The sequence below is a fragment of the Oncorhynchus tshawytscha genome, linkage group LG01, assembly GCF_018296145.1.
Source record: "Oncorhynchus tshawytscha isolate Ot180627B linkage group LG01, Otsh_v2.0, whole genome shotgun sequence".
NCBI classification, from domain to species: Eukaryota; Metazoa; Chordata; class Actinopteri; order Salmoniformes; family Salmonidae; genus Oncorhynchus; species Oncorhynchus tshawytscha.
The window spans coordinates 16268474-16294475 of NC_056429.1; the positions used below are offsets into that span (position 1 = coordinate 16268474).

A 26002-nucleotide genomic window follows, 5' to 3' on the forward strand; every position below is an offset into this window, starting at 1 on the left:
CATTTCATTTTCTATTCTGAAACATTGTCTACTTGATCGTTTTACAGTAGTCCTACTTACAGTGGTAGCCTGCTCACCTGCTCTCCCTTTGGATGTATAGAGCAAAAACATACAATTATCAAATAAGCCCAAGTAAATGGGATGTGCATGGTCATTTGTTGTATGGCTAATTCGGGAATATGAACTCATCATGGCCAGAAAAGGAAAATTTAGTCTGTAATAGTTATGACAGGTATATTCATTATGCATTATGTTTATGAATTAAATATTGTATACTTGAGAAATTTGACATTACAGTATTCAGATGTAGACCAGCCTAAAAAAGTCAATGGAAAAGGTGAACAGTCTGTTCCACCGTTAAACTGCGCTTTGGATCGCATCGCATAGAGCAAAATACTTAAAATAGCTTATTTATTTACTACTGTGAAGTAGGTCCAATTTCTTGAGAGATGGGATGAATGGTGGCCTTTCCTAACTTGTTGTAGGCCTATAGGCTATTTCGTGGGAATTAAACCATCCCAGTCAGAAAAGGTGAGGAATTTATTCTGTAATGGTCATGGAAATGACATAAACAATAGGAACTGGATGCCGATTTATAATTATTTTAGAACACAAAAATAAAATCAATAGATTTTTGCTCTTCTCACTAATCATTTCCACAGTTTGCAGGAAGATAAGCACATTCTCACATCAAGTTCAGTTTTTATAAATGCCAACGTTTGCGTGAAAACTAGTGCATGCATGTTCTGGGGCATATCTCCTGGAGGGGTATGGAGACAGATCTCCTGGAGGGGTATGGAGACAGATCTCCTGGAGGGGTATGGAGACAGATCTCTTGGAGGGGTACGGAGACAGATCTCCTGGAGGGGTACGGAGACAGATCTCCCGGAGGGGTACGGAGACAGATCTCCCGGAGGGGTACGGAGACAGATCTCCCGGAGGGGTACGGAGACAGATCTCCTAGAGGTGTACGGAGACAGATCTCCTGGAGGGGTATGGAGACAGATCTCCTAGAGGGGTAGTGAGACAGATCTCCTGGAGGGGTAGTGAGACAGATCTCCTGGAGGGGTAGTGAGACAGATCTCCTGGAGGGGTAGTGAGACAGATCTCCTGGAGGGGTAGTGAGACAGATCTCCTGGAGGGGTAGTGAGACAGATCTCCTGGAGGGGTAGTGAGACAGATCTCCTGGAGGGGTAGTGAGACAGATCTCCTAGAGGGGTAGTGAGACAGATCTCCTAGAGGGGTATGGAGACAGATCTCCTAGAGGGGTAGTGAGACAGATCTCCTAGAGGGGTATGGAGACAGATGGTGTGCGGCCACCGTGCAGTGCCACTTCCTTTTGGCCAGCCCAGTGTCGTCACAGTCACACACAGCTGTCCATTTGTCCTCTGATGTGAACCCCACTTGGAGGGTAGTCTGAAGATTAACAAACTCCACTGGGCTGCTATAGTCCACACTATCTGCTATATCACTATAACCTAGGAACATCAGAAGAAACTCAATAGGAAAATACAGAGCCAACTGGCTCAATGACAGAGTCAGTCTGAATAGGCAGTCTGATAGAGTTAGAAAGAACTGTACGTATGATGCTCTTGTAGTGTGTGTGTGTGTGTGTGTGTGTGTGTGTGTGTGTGTGTGTGTGTGTGTGTGTGTGTGTGTGCTATCTGCGTGACTGACTACACTTAATGGAGGGCTTCAGAGCCAGGGGACCGCATGTCAACCATCCAGCCAGCGCCCAGGACAGAAACGCACACACACACACACACACACACACACTCTTCCTGACCACATCTGGGAGCTGTAAATCTCTCAACGCCACTGCTGCTCTCCACTCCCCCTTCTCCTCTCCTCCCCCTTCTCCTCTCCTCCCCCCTTCTTCTCCCCCTTTTTCGTCCCCTCCCCTTCTCCTTTGCCCCCTTCCCCTCTTCCCCCACCTTTTCCTCTCTCCCCTCCCCTCACCTTCTCCTTTCCTCCCCTCCCCCTCTCCACCCCCTTCTCCTTTCCTCCCCTCCCCTTCTCCTTTCCTCCCCTCCCCTTCTCCTTTCCTCCCCTCCCCTTCTCCTTTCCTCCCCTCCTCTTCTCCTTTTCTCCCCTCCTCTTCTCCTTTTCTCCCCTCCTCTTCTCCTTTTCTCCCCTCCTCTTCTCCTTTTCTCCCCTCCTCTTCTCCTTTTCTCCCCTTCTCCTCTCCTCTCTTCTCCCCCCGTTCTCCTCTCCTCCCCTCCCCTTCCCCCTTCTCCTCTCCCCCTTCTTTCCTCCCCTCCACCCTTCTCCCCCATCTCCTCTCTTTCTCCTCTCCCCCCTCTCCTGTCTCCAATACTGAGAATGTTGTTGTTGTTGTTCAGCCGGCTACTTGCAAATTTATTTTTATATTTTAAGGTACAAAAAACATGTTTTTTAATTAAATACAATACTTTGCAAAAGTATATTATATTTTGATACATTGGTCTTTATGGAATTTTGTAATTGTCATTTAATCCCGTGTGTGTGTGTGTGTGTGTGTGTGTGTGTGTGTGTGTGTGTGTGTGTAGTGGTGTAAAGTACTTAAGTAAAAATACTTTAAAGTACTACTTAAGTAGTTTTTTGGGGTATCTGTACTTTACTTTACTACACTGAACAAAAACATAAATGCAACACGTAACATTTCCAAGAAATGTCCAACATTTTGTGCACATATTTGTTTACATCCCTATTAGTGAGCCTATTAGGGGGCATGGGTGGGCCTGGTCCTTCTCAGTTCCATTTGAATTTGTTTAAAAACAGTTTAACTGGGAATCAAGAAATGCTAAATTGGCATGCGGCATCGGGTTTTCCAAAGCAGCTGTTATAGGAGTGCCCACGTCCCAAATCTGTTAGAGCGTCTGGCTCAGCCTTACCCATGTAGACCAGAGATATGGGCATGTTCCATGACACAACCACACTAGCAGTTGATAGTTGATGAAACATGTATTATATCACTGATTATAGTAATGTCAACAACACATATTCACTCAGTAATAAACCATATATCATGTCTGGGGGGCATTTCTGTATGTGTTAACCTACAGCATAGTACAGTGATGTTACAGCAAGTAGGCCAAACCCTTTCGGTGATATTAAAGGATATCACACACAAAAACATAATTCACTTCTAAACACTATCAAAACACAAGCCCAGGCAGTGAACTCCCGGGCAGAGTTTATGCGTCGCCTACTACTACAGTGTAACTCCATACACTGGAACATGAACAGTACTGTAACTACACAACTACTGTACCAATAAAACATACAGTAACTGGAGTACATCAGATATGCTTTTGCAGCTTTAAATGAAAGGGAACATAGCTACACATAGTGGTTGAACTGAGTACACCGAGTACAGTTCACCCACTGTGAGATGAATAAACTGAGTACAGTTCACCCACTATGAGATGAATAAACTGAGTACAGTTCACCCACTGTGAGATGAATAAACTGAGTACAGTTCACCCACTGTGAGATGAATAAACTGAGTACAGTTCACCCACTGTGAGATGAATAAACTGAGTACAGTTCACCACTATGAGATGAATAAACTGAGTACAGTTCACCCACTGTGAGATGAATAAACTGAGTACAGTTCACCCACTGTGAGATGAATAAACTGAGTACAGTTCACCCACTGTGAGATGAATAAACTGAGTACAGTTCACCCACTGTGAGATGAATAAACTGAGTACAGTTCACCCACGGTGAGATGAATAAACTGAGTACAGTTCACCCACTGTGAGATGAATAAACTGAGTACAGTTCACCCACTGTGAGATGAATAAACTGAGTACAGTTCACCACTATGAGATGATTAAACTGAGTACTTAGGCGTTCAAGTACTGTACAAGTGACTTCCGCCAAAGTCGGCTCCTCTCCTTGTTCGGGCGGCGTTCGGCGGTTGACGTCACTGGCTTTCTAGCCATCGCTGCTGCATTTTCTCATTGTTCCATTTGTTTTGTCTTGTTCCCTGCACACCTGGTTTTCATTCCCCAATCACACTGCATGTATTTATTCCTCTGTTTCCCTCCATGTCTTTGTGTGAAGTTGTTTCGTGTTACGTGTGTTATGTGACGCGCCAGGCTGGTTGTCCAATATCCGTGTTTATTTCACAAAGTATGTTATTTGGTAAACTATAGCTTTTGTGACTGTTTGAGCGCTTTGCACTTTTGCCATTGTTGCTGGAGGTTTTGACGCAATTGCGTCCGTCTGCTGTTTGCTCCTGCCTCAAAGTGTGCGCCTGTTCACAACTCTCTGCTCTCCTGCACCTGACTCCGCTACCAGTATGCACACCCGTGACAACAAGAGTGTAAAGGAAAAGCGCCATCTACTGTTGGGAGGGAGAAAAGGATCATTTGTGCTTTAGACACGTCTTCACACATCCCTTATAAAAGATCCAAGACATCTTCTATTATTCACATGATCTCATATGATGCCCTTCATTTGTGAAGTGTTCAAGGCCAGCAAACAGCCATATTCAACAGTGTAGTGTTCAAGGCCAGCAAACAGCCATATTCAACAGTGTAGTGTTCAAGGCCAGCAAACAGTCATATTCAACAGTGTAGTGTTCAAGGCCAGCAAACAGCCATATTCAGTGTAGTGTTCAAGGCCAGCAAACAGCCATATTCAACAGTGTAGTGTTCAAGGCCAGCAAACAGTCATATTCAACAGCGTAGTGTTCAAGGCCAGCAAACAGCCATATTCAACAGTGTAGTGTTCAAGGCCAGCAAACAGTCATATTCAACAGCGTAGTGTTCAAGGCCAGCAAACAGCCATATTCAACAGCGTAATGTTCAAGGCCAGCAAACAGTCATATTCAACAGTGTAGTGTTCAAGGCCAGCAAACAGCCATATTCAACAGTGTAGTGTTCAAGGCCAGCAAACAGCCATATTCAACAGCGTAGTGTTCAAGGTCAGCAAACAGCCATATTCAACAGCGTAGTGTTCAAGGCCAGCAAACAGCCATATTCAGTGTAGTGTTCAAGGCCAGCAAACAGCCATATTCAACAGCGTAGTGTTCAAGGCCAGCAAACAGCCATATTCAGTGTAGTGTTCAAGGCCAGCAAACAGCCATATTCAACAGCGTAGTGTTCAAGGCCAGCAAACAGCCATATTCAACAGCGTAGTGTTCAAGGTCAACAAACAGCCATATTCAACAGTGTAGTGTTCAAGGCCAGCAAACAGCCATATTCAACAGCGTAGTGTTCAAGGCCAGCAAACAGCCATATTCAGTGTAGTGTTCAGGGCCAGCAAACAGCCATATTCAACAGCGTAGTGTTCAAGGCCAGCAAACAGTCATATACAACAGTGTCGTGTTCAAGGCCAGCAAACAGCCATATTCAACAGTGTAGTGTTCAAGGCCAGCAAACAGTCATATTCAACAGTGTAGTGTTCAAGGCCAGCAAACAGCCATATTCAACAGCACATAAGGGAATGCTACATAAAGTAGATTATGGCCTTATTGTGGACACAGTAATAGAGAAAATTTGGATTTTGTTAAAACAATATATTGCCAGGGGAATCCAAAACTGCATGACAGTCTTCTAAACTTCATTTAATCATTTTTCCAGGGTTGGAACTATCAGATTTGTGATGCTCAATACCATTTGGATAGTTGTTTGTCAGCTTATATAAGATGTCACACTTCAGTCACTCCGTTTTGATGCAGATGGAGTATATCATTAGAGTATAGGGGGTGGGGGGTTAGTGAGTTATAGTAATAGTGTAAAACCAAGCATGCAGTACAGTACCTTCTTGAATTCAAGTGGTGAGTTGAGACTGAGTCCTGGACCTTTGCCATGAGCGGGCTGGTCAACAAACTGCAAGAGAGAAGCATTTGTGTTCCTTTTACAAAATCTCTAGGCTGGGAGTTTGTCAGGAGAGGAGGGAGGGAGGGAGGGAGGGAGGGAGGGAGGGAGGGAGGGAGGGAGGGAGGGAGGGAGGGAGGGAGGGAGGGAGGGAGGGAGGGGGAGGGAGGGAGGGAGGGAGGGAGGGAAAGAAAGAGATTGAATCAGAGGAGGAATGCAGAATGAGAATGGTGTTAGAGGTGGTATTGGATTAGCTGGGCTGGGGAAGAGGTCAAGAGGAGAACAGAGAATGCCTACTGTGTGGTGTGTGTACACACTGAGAGAAACACACTCTCACACACATTCACAAGCACAAATGCACGCACACACACGCTCCCCTTTATACTCGAGTCCATTGCATGTCTGTGCTCCCCCTTCCCAAAAAATGAAATTACATATAAATACATTCAATTTGTGTAAATAGGTTATGCCCAACACTTCACTCTACAAACTCTGCCATAGATGGCTAGTAATAGGGTTAAGAGATGAAACGGCTCAAGACAAATTACAACAGATTTCCTAATTAAACACATTTCTAGCTGAATTCTCTGTGATTTTACAGTCTTTCTTGACCCCCCAAAATAAAACAGTCCCACCCAACAGACCACTATCATCATGTAACAACTAGCCAACTAGTCACCTTGTAAACATGTCCCCAACAAACTGGGCTGTTTTCTCCAACTCTAGGATAATCCCTTATTTACCGTTGTAATAACCAGGGTTTCAAGCACTCAATAGGCCATTTAACCCTCTAGTGAGTTGAACAGAGCAGCTTTCCATTGACAGGAAGGGCACTTTGGCCTAACAAAAGGCTTTATGCCCTATGGAGTAGGGATGGACCTCTGTAAGGGGCAGGGAGGCATCTATGGGGTAGCCCTTTATGCTTGTACCCGTATGTATACAGGTTGAAAATGGCAGATTTGGACACTGATAAGCGCCTAAATTGGAACACAGTGGCTGCACAGTAACAGCTAAACATGACATCAAAGCTCAGGGTCTCCGCATCAAATCTCTGTATTGTTTATGACTGACAGCCGTTCTGAACTTGAGCACCATCCCTCCTGGTAATTGGGCAACTTTTGGAAATGTTATGTTGTCTGAGTGAGGGAAATGCTGTAAATGATGAGGATTTGATGTATTTTGAAAGATAAGATGTTGAGGATGATAATAAATACCACTTTGATGTCATTCAAGCAAGACAAACAACACCCTTGAGAACACATTTCCATATCATAAAACTCAGATAATAAAGTGTCAACATGTAGTATCACTATGTTTGATGTACAAGATGACATAGGGTTATACCATGGTTTTCCTGAACAGAATGAACTGTTGTTTGTTGTATTGTGAAGAAAATTTGCTGCAGCACACGCATCTGAATGCCCTCATGACTCCATTCTATGTGCACCAAAATGACCATCTGCTTCTCTGAATTTCCTAGTGAAAGCCTAACACTGTAAGATTGTATTTTATAATTTAGCAAGTCACGTTGGCAATAGAACAAGCTTTCAAATGATGCCCACCTGTCCCAGACCGCAATTTATAATGGACCGATTTTGTGTAAGCAACAACAGTAATTCTGTAAGGTCCGGATGCCGGGTTGTGTTCCAAACAAAACAACTACAAGTGTGCTGCTCTAGTTCCTCAAAGGCAGAGCTAAGAGAGCTAAAAAAAGCACCTTATAGTTGAAGATTTCTTTGTGTCATAAAAGTGCATTGAAATGACTTAGGAACTGTGCACACTTTAGAGAGGTGTGTGTCCACTTGGAGACACCAGTTAGTCCTCTCAATCAAAGCCTTGTCATTTGTATTGTCTTATGTTGCACCTACAACACAATTTCTTATCATGTTACTGAACGTTTCAGAATATTTCCAGATTTTGTTATCAACAAATGTGGCGAAAAGTACAGTAAATGTAAAATGCACATATAATCAACAGTGTAATTTTGGATTGTTTTGTCCTAACATTTAGTCTAATAATTTTCCCATAATCTCCAAACTGTTCCCTTTTAATTGGTGCCATGTTTATACATATGCTTATCATATTTCTTCTGTAAGAAACATTTCAATTTAGCCCTATCCATATAGGCCAATTCCCACGAGTGTAAGGGGTTAAAAAGTTGATAAGGGTAAGAGCATGGGTACAATACAATGGCTGTATGGAAGATGAATGTGAGGTAGATGTTCTGTAGTGTAGTGAGTGACGGGGTAGTGAGGTACTTACTGTGATGCGTCTGTCACCACGGGTAAAGGTGTGTCTTCGCTGACATAGTCCATGTCATCACTCAAGCTGTTGCCCCGGGAGATGCCTATGGAAGGCCCGTCCAGGTTTTTCTTAACTGTGCGAGGCAATGCAAGAGTCTTGGTGACATATTCAAGGATTTAGTTCAATGCAACTTCCAATTTTCTAAGTGAGGAGAAAATACACTCTTAGAAAAAAAGGTGCTGTCTCGAACCTAAAAGGGTTCTTCGGCTGTCCCCAAAGGAGAACCCTTTGAAGAAACATTTTTGGTTCCAGGTAGAACCCTTTTCCACTGAGGGTTCTACATGGAACCCAAAATGGTTCAATCTAGAACCAAAAAGATCTTGACTTAGAACCAAAAAGGGTTCTCCTATAGGGACAACAGAAAAAAAACTATTTTGGAACCCTTTTTTCTAATTTATAGGCTTATTTATTGAAAAGTAAAGAGAAAGTACAGGATAGCTAGTAAAGAAGTGTAAGAGTCTACCTGGAGAGGCAGGACAGCTCAGATTGAAAGAGGACCATGAGTGCTGAACGCCTGCAGTCAAGAAAGAAAGAACGTGTGAAAGACAAGTGGAATAGACACACAATGTGCTGACTAGTCAATGAAGTGTACAGTCCACCATTGTATTGTATCATCACACTAAGATGAGGTTGTTTTGGTGTGTGAACATGATGATTGATAACATCCCTTCCAAACCTCTACAGCAGGTTTGGTTAGTGCAACTAAAAACCATTGCAAAGGTTTGTAAGGACCTAGTCCAACAGTCCGCAAAGCCTGCAATCTCATCCTCCAATGGAGACGTTTCTTTAGAAGTGCCTAATTGTCTTTTTGTCTATTGTACTTTGTTTTTTGAGTATGCATACATGTGTATAGATGATGTAATGTATTATATATCACACCTGTGCCATGTTTGACTATGATAGTTTTTTAGTGTCTCAAAACTCAATTTGAGTGGTCCACAATGTGCATTAAAAATAATCTGTATTATTTGTTATTGTATCATTGTGGAGTGACAAACTTTTCTAAACTAATCTAGTTTCAGGAACTGGGTTCTGTGCAGCTCCTCCACCTCTCTCTCATTCAGGGGGACCGGGGACGCGAGCGGAATTATCTGCTACACAAACACTGCAGGCTTATTAATATCTGGCTTGTCAGAGCAAACACACTGGGTTAGAAGCCCCAGAGAATGAAAACAAGCAGGGCCCAGAGAGAGAGAGAGTGGGGGGAAAGAGTGAGACAGAGTGAGAGAGAGAGCAGGAGACTGGCTGGAGAGAGAGAGCCCCATTGAGAAGGGAGATTCTCACAGACGACGGCCGGGCCAGAGGGCCAGACAGATAAGTGGAGCGATAAGCCGGACGTTGACTAAATCAAACAATGCCCAGTTTATTTCTGACCACTGGAGCTCCACAATGGCCTCTTATCACCCCGACCTCCCTCCCAGTCCCCCGGCCCTTGGCCTCTGTCCCCTGTTCCAGCCCTCACCCCGGCTGGTGTTGGCTGGACAGACAGAAAAGAAAACACCAGGGCTGGTCGATAGGACAGGAGGGAGTCCAGAGCCTGCCTGCGTCGGTCTCTCTGCTGGCTTCCCGTTTGCTCCGGTTTGTGACAAAGCGCGAGTCTAATTAAAATACTGTCTGGGCAGTTGTAAAAACCAAATAACTAATGATTAACACAGAGGATCTCTTAAAAGGACAAAGGATTGAGTCGTTAACTGCGTGAGTTGAAGCTGGAGTGTGTCAATAAGTCTGGAGACCATGGAGTGATGTCATCTAGGAGATATTACACTTGTGACACGTGTTAGAGAGATAGTGTTAGTGGGAGGAGCTATAGGAGGACGGGCTCATTGTAATGGCTGGAATGGAATCAATGGAACAGTATCAAACACATCAAACATACGGAAACCACGTTTGACTCCGTTCCATCAATTCCATTCCAGCCATTACAATGAGCCCGTCCTCCTATCGCTCCTCCCACCAGCCTCCTTGGTTACAGAGAGGCGGAGGACTCACCTGTTTGTCTGAACATCCGGATGATGCCTGAGGAGGAAAATAAATAACATTTCAAAATGATGTCCTCAAAAACACTGGCTTAATATGGAGTGATGTCATCTAGGAGATATTACACTTGTGACACGTGTTAGAGAGATAGTGTTAGTGGGAGGAGCTATAGGAGGACCGGCTCATTGTAATGGCTCATTGTAACATAATGGCTAATTGTAACATAATGTATACAGAGAAATCAATCTACACAACCGATGGCGTGGGATATGGACAACACCAGATCACTTTTGAGGTCAGAAAACATGATAAACTTAGATGTTAGCATCATATATGACTTTAATTATGGATGTAAGAGAGTGCAAATGTCATTGCTGTTCTATAAACCCTTTTCATCAGCAACACAGTTAACACTTGTTTTCTGCAACAAAATAATCCATTTAAACAACCCATCATCTGCAAGGACATTTGAATCTGAAGATGTCTGTTTTCTGCACTGTTAGCAGTAGAACGTACACCACGTTGCCTGGACTCTAAACATTATCATTAGTGACAACATGCTGTTGAGAGTGTGGTGAGCATGGCTACTTAAAAGTCTTTATGACATCAACAGACAGCCTTTCAAAAGCCTTGGCTCCACTAACTAGCCTCAGCATCCAAAAAACATGCAATTTGACAAATGTGCATTTTTTTCCCCACTCTAAAGTTCAAAGGCAGTGAGACATATGTTCCTGTTCATTATCTAAGTTATATCCCACCAAACAAGATAGCATTTTCCCCCATAACTCCTTTTTCTACTGGTGACGTTCTGCGTTTATGTCCCTCTCCCTCCTTTTATGATTATGTGCTTTGACAGGAAAAACTCATAAAGGACACTTATTAACCTCCAGACTGGGACGATTCATTTGGCAGGGGTTAGAGGTTTACACAGGAAGTCCCCCCCACCGGTAGATGGTGCAATGGAAAAGTCCAATCTATCATTAATATGGAGTAATGGGTCTCAGCAGCACCAGTATGGACCACTGGATTTCATCTGGAGGTGGATGGACAGGGCACGAGAGTTTGGGAAAATAATAATATTTTTAGATAGCATCTTAGACAACAACAGGTTAGACTACGTGGCTAGCTAGCAACATCAGGTGAATACTGAGTAACTGAATGTAAAATCTGTGGGAATGTAATCACTGATTCAACACAAAACATTATAGCTTTCTGACTGACTCTTGCCACAACAGGTCTACCTCCTAAGTATTTTTTTATTTAAAAAAAATGTACACTACCGTTCAAAGGTTTGGTGTCACTTAGAAATGTCCTTGTTTTTAAAAGAAAAGCAAATTTGTTGTCCAATAAAACAACATCAAATTGATTAGAAATACAGTGTAGACATTGTTAATGTTGTAAATGACTAATGTAGCTGGAAACAGCAGATTTTTAATGGAATATCTACATAGGTGTACAGAGGCCCATTAACAGCAACCATCACTCCTGTGTTCCAATGGCACGTTGTGTTAGCTAATCAAAGATTATCACTATCAAAGGCTAATGGATCATTAGAAAACCCTTTTGCAATTATGTTAGCACAGCTTAAAACGGTTGTCCTGATTAAATAAGCAATAAAACGGACCTTCTTTAGACTAGTTGAGTATCTGGAGCATCGGAATTTGTGAGTTCGATTACAGACTCAAAATGACTGGAAACAAAGACCTTTTTTCTGAAACTCGTCAGTCTATTCTTTTTTCTGAGAAATGCGAGAAATTGCCAAGAAACTGAAGATCTGGAACAGCGCTGTGTACTACTCCCTTCACAGAACAGCACAAACTGTCTCTAACCAGAATAGAAAGAGGAGTGGGAGGCCCGGGTGCACAACTGAGCAAGAGGACAAGTACATTAGAGCGTCTAGTTTGAGAAATAGACGCCTCACAAGTCCTCAACTGGCAACTTCATTAAATAGTACCCGCAAAACACCAGTCTCAACGTCAACAGTGAAGAGACGACTCCGGGATGCTGGCCTTCTAGGCAGAGTTCCTCTGTCCGTTGTCTGTTCTTTTGCCCATCTTAATATTTTATTTTTATTGGCCAATCTGAGATATGTCTTTTCTTTGCAACTCTGCCTAGAAGACCAGCATCCCGGAATCGCCTCTTCACTGTTGACGTTGAGACTGGTGTTTTGTACTATTTAATGAAGCTACCATGGCCCAGAGTCAGTTAGGGCAGCAAAGAAGCCAACATCAGGGACAGACTGATATTCTGCAAAAGGTACAGGGCTTGGACTGCTGAGGACTGGAGTAAAGTCATTTTCTCTGATGAATCCCCTTTCCGATTGTTTGGGGCATCCGTAAAAAAGCTTGTCCGGAGAAGACAAGGTGAGCGCTACCATCAGTCCTGTGTCATGCCAACAGTAAAGCATCCTGAGACCATTCATGTGTGGGGTTGCTTCTCAGCCAAGGGAGTGGGCTCACTCACAATTTTGCCTAAGAACACAGTCATGGATAAAGAATGGTACCAACACATCCTCCGAGAGCAACTTCAACCATCCAGGAACAGTTTGGTGACGAACAATGCCTTTTCCAGCATGATGGAGCATCTTGCCATAAGACAAAAGTGATAACTAAGTGGCCCGGGGAACAAAACATAGATATTTTGGGTCCATGGCCAGGAAACTCCCCAGACCTTAATCCCATTGAGAACTTGTGGTCAATACTCAAGAGGTGGGTGAACAGACAAAACCCCACAAATTCTGACAAACTCCAAGAATTGATTATGCAAGAATGGGCTGCCATCAGTCAGGATGTGGCCCAGAAGTTGATTTACAGGTCTTGAAAAAGAAGGGTCAACACTGCAAATATTGACTCTTTGCATCAGCTTCATGTAATTGTCAATAAAAGCCTTTGACACTTATGAAATGCTTGTAATTATACTTCAGTATTCCATAGTAACATCTGACAAAATTATCTAATGACACTGAAGCAGCAAACTTTGTGGAAATTAATATTTGTGTCATTCTCAAAACTTTTGGCCACGACTGTACTTGTCCTCTTGCTCAGTTGTGCACCCAGGCCTCCCACTCCTCTTTCTATTCTGGTTAGAGACAGTTTGTGCTGTTCTGTGAAGGGAGTAGTACACAGCGCTGTTCCAGATCTTCAGTTTCTTGGCAATTTCTCGCATTTCTCAGAAAAAGAATAGACTGACGAGTTTCTGGACATTTTGAGCCTGTAATCGAACCCACAGATGATGATGCTCCAGATACTCAACTAGTCCAAAGACGGTCAGTTTTATTGCTTATTTAATCAGGACAACCGTTTTCAGCTGTGCTAACATAATTGCAAAAGGGTTTTCTAATGATCAATTAGCCTTTGATAGTGATAAACTTGGATTAGCTAACACAACGTGCCATTGGAACACAGAAGTGACTGTTGGTGATAATGGACCTCTGTACGCTTATGTAGATATTCCCAAAAAATCTGCTGTTTCTAGCTACAATAGTCATTTACAACATTAATAACAATGTGTACACTGTATTTCTAATCAATTTCATGTTATTTTAATCGACAAAATATTAGCTTTTCTTGAAAAACAAGGACATTTCTAAATGACCCCAAACTTTTAAACGGTAGTGTAGGTAAAATCAATCAGATAGTGTGATTGTCTGATGTCTGTGAAGTGTACAAGTGGAGCAGTAAAGAACTTGTATACATAACATCTAATCACCTCTGACTCTAATGACTTCCATTTGGCTTGTTCTGGCCCTGCTGGTGCTGGACCCTAACCCAGGCACGTGGCAGCCATCTTGTGTCTGACTGTCTGTCACACGGCCCCTGTTCTTTTCTCTGAATGACTGACTGACATTCAAGCTCTCTATCTTGAGAGGCTAGTTAAGGACCATATCACCTACATCTGAGCCGATAAGCTAGACCCACTGCAATTTGCATATCACCCCAACAGATCCACGGACAACGCAGTCGCCATTGCAGTGAACACTGCCCTATCCCACCTGGACAAGAGAAATACCTATGGAAGAATGCTGTTCATTGACTACAGCTCAGTTTTTAACGCCATAGTACCCTGATCATATTACTCCAGTGCTAGCCTCCCTACACTGTCTTCCTATCAAGGCAAGGGCTGATTTCAAGGTTTTACTGCTAACCTACAAAGCATTACATGGGCTTGCTCCTACCCATCTCTCTGATTTGGTCCTGCCGTACATACCTACACGTATGCTACGGTCACAAGACGCAGGCCTCCTAATTGTCCCTAGAATTTCTAAGCAAACAGCTGGAGGGCAGGGCTTTCTCCTATAGAGCTCCATTGTTATGGAATGATCTGCCTACCCATGTGAGAGACGCAAACTCGGTCTCAACCTTTAAGTCTTTACTGAAGACTCATCTCTTCAGTGGGTCATATGATTGAGTGTAGTCTGGCCCAGGAGTGTGAAGGTGAACGGAAAGGCTCTGGAGCAACGAACCGCCCTTGCTGTCTCTGCCTGGCCGGTTCCCCTCTTTCCACTGGGATTCTCTGCCTCTAACTCTATTACAGGGGCTGAGTCACTGTCCCTAGGACGGGTGCGTCACTTGAGTGGGTTGAGTCACTGATGTGATCTTCCTGTCCGGGTTGGCGCCCCCCCTTGGGTTGTGCCGTGGCAGAGATCTTTGTGGGCTGTACTAGGCCTTGTCTCAGGATGGTAAGTTGGTGGTTGAAGATATCCCTCTAGTGGTGTGGGGGCTGTGCTTTGGCAAAGTGGGTGGGGTTATATCCTTCCTGTTTGGCACTGTCTGGGGGTATCATCGGTTGGGGCCACAGTGTCTCCTGACTCCTCCTGTCTCAGCCTCCAGTATTTATGCTGCAGTAGTTTGTGTGTTGGGGGGCTAGGGTCAGTTTGTTATATCTGGAGTACTTCTCCTGTCTTATCCGGTGTCCTGTGTGAATTTAAGTATGCTCTCTCTAATTCTCTCTTTCTCTCTTTCTTTCTCTCTCTCAGAGGACCTGAGCCCTAGGACCATGCCTCAGGACCACCTGGCATGATGACTCCTTGCTGTCCCCAGTCCACCTGGCCGTGCTGCTGCTCCAATTTCAACTGTTCTGCCTGCAGCTATGGAATCCTGACCTGTTCACCGGACGTGCTACCTGTCCCAGACCTATTATTTGACCATGCTGGTCATTTATGAACATTTGAACATCTTGGCCATGTTCTGTTATAATCTCCACCTGGCACAGCCAGAAGAGGACTGGCCACCCCTCATAGCCTGGTTCCTCTCTAGGTTTCTTCCTAGGTTTTGGCCTTTCTAGGGAGTTTTTCCTAGCCAATGTGCTTCTACACCTGCATTGCTTGCTGTTTGGGGTTTTAGGCTGGGTTTCTGTACAGCACTTTGAGATATCAGCTGATGTACGAAGGGCTATATAGTACATTTGATTTGATTCAAGCTCATCACTAAGCTCAGGGCCCTGGGTCTCAACCCCTCACTGTCCAACTGTGTCCTGGACTTCCTGACAGGCCGACCCCAAGTTGTGAAGGTAGGCAACAACACCTCCGCCACGCTGACCCTCAACACGGGGACCCCATAGGGGGTTGACTTTGCAGCCCCCTCCTGTACTCCGTGGACACCCACGTCTCCAACTCAATCATCACATTTGCTGACGACACAACACCGGTAGGCCTGATTACCAACAACGAGACAGTGTACAGGGACGAGGTGGGCTCCCTGGCAGAGTGGTGCCAGGAAATTAACCTCTCCCTCAGTGTCCAAAAAACGAAGGAGCTGATCAGGGACTTCAGGAGACAGAGAGAGCACGCCCCCCATCCACGTCGACAGAGCTGCAGTGGAGAGGGTCAAAAGCTTCAAGTTCCTCTGCGTGCACATCACTGACAACCTGAAATGGTCCCTTCATACAGACGTCGTGGTGAACAAGGTGCAACAGTGCATCTTCAAACTTAGGAGGATGAAGAAATGTGGCTTGGCCCCTAAGACGCTCACAAACTTTTACAGATGCACCATTGAGAGCATCTTGTCAGGCTATATCACCACCTGGTACGGCAATTGCATTCTCCAGAACCACAGGGCTCTCCAGAGGGTGGTGCTGTCAGCCCAACACATCACCGGCACACTGCCTGCCCTCCAGGACATCTACAGCACCCGGTGTCACAGGAAGGCCAAGATGATCATCAACGACCTCAGCCACCCGAACCATGGCCTGTTCACCCTTCTACCATCTAGAAGGCAGAGACAGTACAGATGTATCAAAGCTGGGAACAAAAGACTGATAAACAGCTTCTATCTCCAAACCATCAGACTGTTAAACAGTTACCACGAGTGGCCTCCGCCCAGTACCCTTCCCTGAACCTTAGTCACTGTTACTAGACGGCTACCACCAGGTACTCTACCCTGCACCACAGAGACTGCTAACCTATGTACATCGTCATTGAACACTGGTCACTTTAATAATGTTTACATACTGTTTTGCCCACTTCATGTGTACAGTTGAAGTCGGAAGTTTACATACACTTAGCTTGGAGTCATTAAACTCATTTTTCAACCACTATAGTTTTGGCAAGTCGGTTAGGACATCTACTTTGTGCATGACACAAGTATTTTTTCCAACAATTGTTTCCATACAGATTATTTCACTTATAATTCACTGTATCACAATTCCAGTGGGTCAGAAGATTACAAACACGAAATTGTCTGTGCCTTAAACAGCTTGGAAAATTCCAGAAAATGATGTCATGGCTTTAGAAGCTTTTGATAGGCTAATTGACATCATTTGAGTCAATTAGAGGTGTACCTGTGTATATTTCAGGACCTACCTTCAAACTCAGTGCCTCTTTGCTTGATATCATGGGGAAATCCAAAGAAATCAGCCAAGACCTCAGCGAGCAATTTCCAAATGCCTGAAGGTACCACGTTCATCTGTACAAACAATAGTACGCAAGTATAAACACCATGGGACCTCGCAGCCGTCATACCGCTCAGGAAGGAGACGCGTTCTGTCTCCTAGAGATGAACATGCTTTGGTGCAAAAAGTACAAATCAATCCCAGAACAACAGAAAAGGACCTTGTGAAGATGCTGGAGGAAACAGGTACAAAAGTATCTATATCACAGTAAAACGAGTCCTACATCGACATAACCTAAAAGGCCGCTCAGCAAGGAAGAAACCACTGCTCCAAAACCGCCATAAAGAAGCCAGACTACGGTTTGCAACTGCACATGGGGACAAAGATCGTACTTTTTGACCTGATGACACAAAAATAGAACTGTTTGGCCATAATGACCATCGTTATGTTTGGAGGAAAAAGGGGGATGCTTGCAAGCCGAAGAACACCATCCGAACCGTGAAGCACAGGGTTGGAAGCATCATGTTGTAGGGGTGCTTTGCTGCAGGAGGGACTGGTGCACTTCACAAAATAGATGGCATCATGAGAAATGAAAATTATGTGGATATATTGAAGCAACATCTCAAGACATCAGTCAGAAAGTTAAAGCTTGGTCGCAAATGGGTCTTCCAAATGAACAATGACCCCAAGCATAATTCCAAAGTTGTGGCAAAATGGCTTAAGGACAACAAAGTCAAGGTATTGGAGTGGCCATAACAAAGCCATGACCTCAATACTATAGAAGATTTCTGGGCAGAATTGAAAAAGCGTGTGCGAGCAAGGAGGCCTACAAACCTGAATCAGTTACACCAGCTCTGTCAGGAGGAATGGGCCAAAACTTATTGTGGGAAGCTTGTGGAAGGCTACCCAAAACGTTTGACCCAAGTTAAACAATTTAAAGGCAATGCTACCAAATACTAATTGAATGTATGTAAACTTCTGACCCACTGGGAATGTGATGAAAGAAATAAAAGCTGAAATAAATCATTCTCTCTACTATTATTCTGACATTTCACATTCTTAAAATAAAGTGCCGATCCTAACTGACCTAAGACAGGGAATTGTTACTTGGATTAAGTGTCAGGAAATATGAAAAACTGAGTTTAAATGTATTTGGCTAAGGTCTATGTAAACTTCCGATTTCAACTGTATATACTGTATTCTAGCCATGGCTAATCCTATATAACTTTTATTTTTCTGGATTATGTGTGTATTTTAATTTTAATTTTATTTTTTATGCTAGTTATTACTGTATGGATGGAGCTAGAATCACAAGCATTTGCTGCACCTGTGATAACGTCTGCAAATCTGTGTACGCAACCAATCATCATTGATTTGATTTGTATCATGAACAACCAGCTTCACAACACCTCAGTCAGTCCTCATAGCTACCTACCATCCCTATTCTCTCCCTCACTCTCTTTATGGGGGAGGAGAGAGTCAATCACACCACTGTGTCATGTCCCATCCACATGGCATACATTGCACAGATTCATCATTACTTACAATTTACACCATGAGCATTAAACTGGATGGTAAATAGCTACAGATAAGAACATTGTATCCTCACGTCTGAAATATAGTCTACTCCCAAGGGGATTGAGTTCCTCCTATTTCTATATCACTGTTGGAATCTCAAACAGAGGACTCCAACTGTCCCATGCAAATGTTTGTCTCTCTTGTCTCCACTGGCCCCTAACCAGTCAAGTCACCAGGGTTTACTCACCAAGCATCCAATATCTCTGTTTTACTGAAATGATGGATTTTCAATGCGCAAAACATAAGGCTGCATGACATCATTTCAAGGGGCCTTTAAATACATTATTTTGTCAAATGAAGTTTGAAAAGGAAGAAAAAACTGTTTCATAACTGTGGTAATTCACTTTGGAAAATGCTCCTCATAGGACATCTGCTTCTATCACAGCTGGCTCAAACATGCATGACCCATGGTTATTTCTCTGAAAAATACCTCAACACAGGGCACCATTCAATAGTATGCCATGCTCTCAATTGAGACTTATCGTCAATTAAGGCATGGGAGTCTGTTTGCAATATACTGTAGTGTCAAGTACTGCTTTTCAGTTCATAGTTTTAACAGTTCCTAGAAAGCACTAGTATTGTATATGCTGGTTCAAGTAGTCTATGTGTTCCTCGTAAAACAAACCACTACATATTACACATTATAAACTGGGAGGTTTGAGCCCTGAATGCTGATTGGCTGATAGCCATGGTATATCAGACCGTATACCACAGGTATAACAAAACATTTATTTTTACTGCTCTAATTATGTTGGTAAACAGTTTATAATAGCAATAAGGCACCTCAGGGGTTTGTGCGTCATGCATAAGAACAGCCCTTAGCCGTGGTATACTGGCCATATAGATCCAAGAGGCATCTAAAGATTATATATATATATATATATATATATATATATATTTTTTTTTTGAACTGCATTGTTGGTTAGTGGCTCGTAAGTAAGCAATTCACTAAGGTCTACACCTGTTATATTCGGCGCATGTGACTAATAACATGTGATTTGATATATCACACCCCCTTGTGCCTTATTGCTTAATTCCAATACCAATGAGCTTGTTACCTATACACCTTTACACACAATGTGTTCAGATATGCCCAGTATGGCAGTATCTATCTTCACTTGAAGCCAACCAATAGGAGCATCTGTAAGATGACCAACTGCATGTGTAGAGAAACTAGGACCGGGACGATACCACTATACCACTATCGCAAACTGTTTGGTCCTTTTAAAAACCTGCTATATGTAAAATAGCATGTGCTATAACTTGGAAAATAAATAAAGGTGACTGGATTACAACATAATGTTTGTTTCCAGCATTAGGGCTGTTTTTCTAAAGAAGTTAAATCCGCTTCGTGTTTTGATTCAACCTCCCTAAGACAGGGGGTAACCTTGATCATTTATTGTTAAAACGAGAGGCTGCCTGGATCTTTAATTTAAAGACCCTTGCTCCCTTCGGTCTCAATGTAGACTTTGATCTGAAGCCCTTCTTGTGATTATTGTGACTTTGCCATTGTAATTGTTTGTAAGCTTGTGTAGTCTAAAATGAATCTATGGTCGTATGCTATCCATTTGTTGTTTGTATGCTGTTCTTTGTATGCCATTTTAATATTTGAGAATTAACCAATGATATTAGGCCACTCTTGGCCATGATTACAGACACCTGTGTGTCGAGTCATCAAGCAGTGTTTGTGATTATACCCTGATGAAGACAGCTTGGCTGTCGAAATGTTGGTAATTAAATTTTTGCATCTGAGCTCCTAGAGTGTGCGGCTCTCTTTTATTTTCAAATTGATTCAGTTATATACCTTGGGGTTCTTCTAGAAAGAAGGGGACCTCTTTCTTCTCGTCGTTATCTTCGATGTGGTCGAAGGTGATCTGAGGAATGGACATCTTCCTCGCTCCAAGGATGGTCATGGAGCCATTGTCACGAACCATCTTCAGTTTCCTCTTGGTGCGCTTGTTCAACACAGACAGACACAAGAATGCATCACCAGGGCTTTCCTGAACACAAACTCAGCTTTGGTTAAACTCAGGGCCAGGAGTTTTCCTAGTCAGGTTAATGTTCTCCTGTTGGAATATTTTTCATCTGAGTTTAGAGGAAAGTCTTTGTCCTCAGGCCTGGAGGGAAGCCAAAGTAATTCTGCTACCCTACAGTGGTAAAGCGGCCTTTACTGGTTCTAACAGCAGACCTATAAGCTTGCTGCCAGCTCTTAGCAAACTGTTGGAAAAAATTGTGTTTGACTAAAATTGTGTTTGACCAATGCTATTGTTAAATGCGGAAGACAGATTTCAGTTGTACAACTGACTAGGTATCCCCCTTTCCTTTAATAAACTGGTCCTGAACAGCAATGTATTTGTACAAATCATTCATTTTGTTCTAGACCTGGTAATGAATGGTGTGGCTGTTGAACAAATTGAGGAGACTAAATTACTTTCCATTACCTTAGACTGTAAACTGTCATGGTCAAAACATATAGATTCAATGGTTATAAAGATGGGGAGAGTTCTGTCCGTAATAAAGAGATGCTCTGCTTTTTTGCACCACACTCCAAAAAGCAAGTTCTGCAGACTCTAGTTTAGTCTAATCTTGATTATTGTCCAGTCGTGTGGTCCAGGGCTGCAAGGAAAGACCTAGTTAAGCTGCAGCTGGCCCAGAACAGAGCGGGACGTTCTGCTCCCCATTGTAATCAGAGGGCTGATATAAATACTATACATGCCAGTCTCTCTTGACTAAGAGTTGAGGAGAGACTGATCACTTCTTTTTATAAGAAACAATAATGTCTTGAAAATCCCAAATTGTTTACATAGTCAACTTACACACAGCTCTGACACACACACTTATCCCACCAGACATGCCACCAAGGGTCTTTTTACAGTCCCCAAATCCAGAATAAATTCAAGAAAGTGTACAGTATTATATAGGGACCTTATTGCATGGAACTTCCTTCCATCTCATATTATTGCTCAAATAAACAGCAAACCTAGTTTTAAAAAACAGATTGACCTAGATAGTTAGTGTGGATGCATTGATATGTAGGCTATGTGTGCCTTTAAAAAAATGTATGTAGTTCTGTCCTGCTGTTCTTGTTTATTGATGTTCTGTATTATGTTTAATGTTTTGTGTGGACCCCAGGAAGTCTAGCTGCTGCTTTTGCAACATCTAATGGGGATCCTAATAAAATACCAAATACCAAGTCACATGTGGCCATTCCCTACCTTCATGTGTTAGACAAGTTGTTGTGGTTGTGTTTTTATGGTTTAGCACTATCACTTGTCATTCATTCCTGATTTGCTATTTTCTAACATGGCTTATACTACCCAGTAAACTTTGATTCCTAACCATTCAGAACACAGAAACCTCAGTATCTGTTTTGTAAGCAATGATTTGTGCACCTTTAAACCTTCAAATAATACACTGTGTTAGTCATATCTTCTTGTACTATAGCATGGTGATTAAGGCCATGTCTTCAAATCTGTGCTGGTTTAACTGAGGTCAACGCTCTTTGAGTCTCTGAATTCCTCGGGGCCTTCATTGTGCTCCACTCCATCACCTAGAGGCAGCACGTCACTAACTGACTGCTTTATAGAAACACAATGATTTTTACTCAATGACACACACAGTGTCCTGGCATTGACACTGGCCCATAGTCCTGTCCAAATACCAGAATGGGTCTGAATCCTGAATGACTCATTAAGAGCAGAGGGGAGAGAGAGGAGAGAGAGAGAAAGAGGGAAAGAGGAGGGAGAGAGAGAGAGAGGAGAGAGAGAGAAAGAGGGAAAGAGGAGGGAGAGAGAGAGAGAGAGAGAGAGAGAAGTCACATGCCGAAACAGAAAGTGACAGAAGCAGCCTTCACTCTCCCCAATGTGTGGGTTCAATGCCGAACAATTTTTGTTGTTGTTGCTGTTCTACCAACACAAAGGTTTCCTCCCATGAGAAAGGCGGCAATGACAACATCTCAACTGACTGTGTCTTTGTGTGGGGGAGACAAAGGCCCGGAATCATCCTGGGGGGCTCAAACACGAGACGTATGTGGCAGGGTCTACAGTCAATCACGGATTACAAAAAGAAAACCAGCCCGGTCGCGGACATCAACGTCTTGCATCCAGACAAATTTAACATCTTCTTTGCTCGCTTTGAGGACACTACAGTGTCACTGACACGGCCCGCTACCAAAGCGGGCCGTGTCAACTTGAGTAAAACATTTAAACGTGTTAACCCTCGCAAGGCTGCCGGCCCAGATGGCATCCCTAGCCGCATCCTCAGAGTAGGCGCAGACAAGCTGGCTGGCGTGTTTACAGACATATTCAATCAATCCATATCCCAGTCTCCCTATCCCAGTCCCCACATGCTTCAAGATGGCCACATTGTTCCTGTTCCCAAGAAAGCTAAGGTATCTGAACTAAATGACTATCGCCCCGTTGCACTCACTTCTGTCATCATGAAGTGCTTTGAGAGACTAGTCAAGGAGCATATCACCTCCACCCTACCTGATACCCTAGACCCACTCCAATTTGCCTACAGCCCCAATTGGTCCACTGACGATGCAATCGCCATCACACTGCACACTGTCCTATCCTACCTGGACAAGAGGAATACCTATGTAAGAATGCTGTTCATTGACTACAGCTCAGCATTTAATACCATAGTATCCTCCAAACTCGTCATTAAGCTCGAGACCCTGGGTCCTGGACTTTCTGATACACCGCCCCCAGGTGGTGAAGGTAGGAAACAACATCTCCACCCCGCTGATCCTCAACACTGGGACCCCACAAGGGTGCGTTCTCAGCCCTCTCCTGTATTCCCTGTTCACCTATGACTGCGTGGCCATGCACACTTCCAACACAATCATCAAGTTTGCACACGACAATACAGTGGTAGACTTGATTACCAACAACAACAATGAGATGGCCTACAGGGAGGAGGTGACTGCCCTCGGAGTGTGGTGTCAGGAAAATAACCTCTCACTCAACGTCAACAAAACAAAGGAGATGATCGTGGAGCACCCCCCCTATGCACATCGAAGGGACAGTAGTGGAGAAAGTGGAAAGGTTTAAGTTCCTCGGCGTACACATCACGGAGAAGGAGAAGTCACGGACAAACTGAAATGGTCCACCCACACAGACAGCATGGTGAAGAAGGTGCAACAGTGCCTCTTCAACCTCAGGAGGCTTAGGAAATTTGGCTTGTCACCTAAAACATTCACAAACTTTTACAGATGCACAATCGGGAGCATCCTGTCGGGCTGTATCACCGCCAGGTACGGCAACTGCACTGCCCTCAACCGCAAGGCTCTCCTTAGGGTGGTGCGGTCTGCACAACGCATCACCGGGGGCAAACTACCCCGCTATCATCCAGAAGGCGAGGTCAGTAATGGTGCATCAAAGCTGGGACTGAGAGACTGAAAAACAGATTCTATCTCAAGGCCATCAGACTGTTAAACAGCCATCACTAACATAGAGAGGCTGCTGTCAACATACAGACTCAAATCTCTGGCCATTTTAATAAATTGACTTAATAAAGGTATCACTAGTCACCTTAAATAACGCCACTTTAATAATGTTTACATATCCTACATTACTCATCTCATATGTACATGCTGTTCTGTACCATCTACAGTACTGCACCTTGCCTATGCCTATCATTAGTCACTTTAAATAACGGCACTTTAATAATGTTTACATATCCTACATTTCTCATCTCATATGTATATACTGTATTCTATACCATCTACTGCATCTTGCCTATGCCGCACGGCCATCGCTCATCCAGATATTTATATGTACATATTCGTATTCATCCCTTACATTTGTGTGTATAAGGTAGTTGTTGTGAATTTGTTCGATTACTTATTAGATATTACTGCATTGTCAGAACTAGAAGCACAAGCATTTCACTACACTCGCATTAACATCTGCTAACATTGTGTATGACCAATCAAATTTGATTTGATTTTGATTTGACTGGCTCTTGCCTCGAGCAGTAAGGCATACGGGGGGGTTGAGATGGTGAAAGGGAGTGGGTGGGGGGCTTAACTTGTTCTTTCGTAGATCCATGCCCTAAGCACCACCACATTACTAATGTATTTAAAATCCACACTGTCAAAGTGAATATGTGTCTGTACCATGTGTCTGTCTGTCTGTCTGTCTGTCTGTCTGTCTGTCTGTCTGTCTGTCTGTCTGTCTGTCTGTCTGTATGTAGGATGGAAGACTCATATCACCAGCAAACAGCTTTTTCCTGAGGGCAGCTCTCTTTCTGACATCTCCTCTGGGAATTGAGACAGGATGCAAGCTCTCCAAGAGACAGGTTGACAGATATGTTAGCTGTTGATTGACAAAGCAGCTATACTGCATCAGTAGAATGCCTCTCTGAACAGGGATAAAGGTGTATAAAGTGTGTGTTATAACTGAAGAAGTGAGGTAGTGTTTACCTTGTTTCTGAGGTTTGGGTTGTTGTTTTCAGAGTTCATGGGGGGAATGTAGTCTCCGGTGAGGACATACATCTTCCAGGTGGCGGGACACCCTTCTCGTTTCTCTGCTGCATAGCAGCGCCACAGCGTCTGAAAAAGAGGATGGACAAACTGAACCAGTGTGATAAGTGTCCTAGCATATTTACCCACGGTAAACACAGATGGTGAGCTGATCACCTGGACATTATCTCAGCTCTGGGTAGAAGCTGCCCTCAGGCACAGATCTAGGATCAGACCTGTCCTAACCTTAACCATTATGTGGACAACAGCTAAACTGACCTTGGATCAGTGTTTAAGGGCAACAATGTGTTCTGACAGAACTCTTCCCTCTGAAGTAGATTCCTGGTTTAACAACTTCATATGGCCATTCACATGTAGCCATTCACATGTAGCCATTCACATGTAGCCATTCACATGTAGCCATTCACATGTAGCCATTCACATGTAGCCATTCACATGTAGCCATTCATGTAGCCATTCACATGTAACCATTCACATGTAGCCATTCATATAACCATTAATATAACCATTCACATGTAGCCATTCATAACCATTCATATGTAGCCATTCACATGTAGCCATTCATGTAGCCATTCACATGTAGCCATTCACATAACCATTCACATGTAGCCATTCACATTTAGCCATTCACATGTATTCAATGTAGCCATTCATATAACCATTCATATAACCATTAATATAACCATTCATATAACCATTCATATAACCATTAATATAACCATTCACAGTATAACCATTCACATAACCATTCACATAACCATTCACATAACCATTCATATAACCATTCATATAACCATTCATATAACCATTCATATAACCATTCACAGTATAACCATTCATATAAGCATTCACATATAACCATTCACATACAGTATAACCATTCATATAACCATTCACATACAGTATAACCATTCATATAACCATTCACATACAGTATAACCATTCATATAACCATTCACATACAGTATAACCATTCATATAACCATTCATATAACCATTCACATACAGTATAACCATT

The 26002-nt window shown here is 43.2% G+C and overlaps 2 protein-coding genes across 2 annotated transcripts in view; both read right to left on the minus strand.

Moving 5' to 3' along the window:
* LOC121847261 (uncharacterized protein YBL113C-like) overlaps positions 1–20630 on the minus strand; it is a 94542-nt gene extending 73912 nt beyond the window's left edge. Inside the window, exons 1-5 of the mRNA XM_042327811.1 lie at positions 20302–20630; positions 10104–10130; positions 8578–8628; positions 8073–8187; positions 5754–5822 (exon numbers count right to left, since the gene is read on the minus strand). Of these exons, the coding sequence (XP_042183745.1) occupies positions 5754–5822; positions 8073–8187; positions 8578–8628; positions 10104–10130; positions 20302–20431 (392 nt within the window). The 5' untranslated portion in view covers positions 20432–20630. The remainder of the gene's footprint in view (positions 1–5753; positions 5823–8072; positions 8188–8577; positions 8629–10103; positions 10131–20301) is intronic.
* A 1349-nt stretch (positions 20631–21979) lies between these two features.
* Positions 21980–26002, minus strand: part of LOC112260298 (potassium voltage-gated channel subfamily KQT member 1-like) — a 71398-nt gene continuing 67375 nt past the window's right edge. The window contains exons 9-10 of the mRNA XM_024435338.1: positions 24925–25053; positions 21980–22075 (exon numbers count right to left, since the gene is read on the minus strand). Of these exons, the coding sequence (XP_024291106.1) occupies positions 21980–22075; positions 24925–25053 (225 nt within the window). The remainder of the gene's footprint in view (positions 22076–24924; positions 25054–26002) is intronic.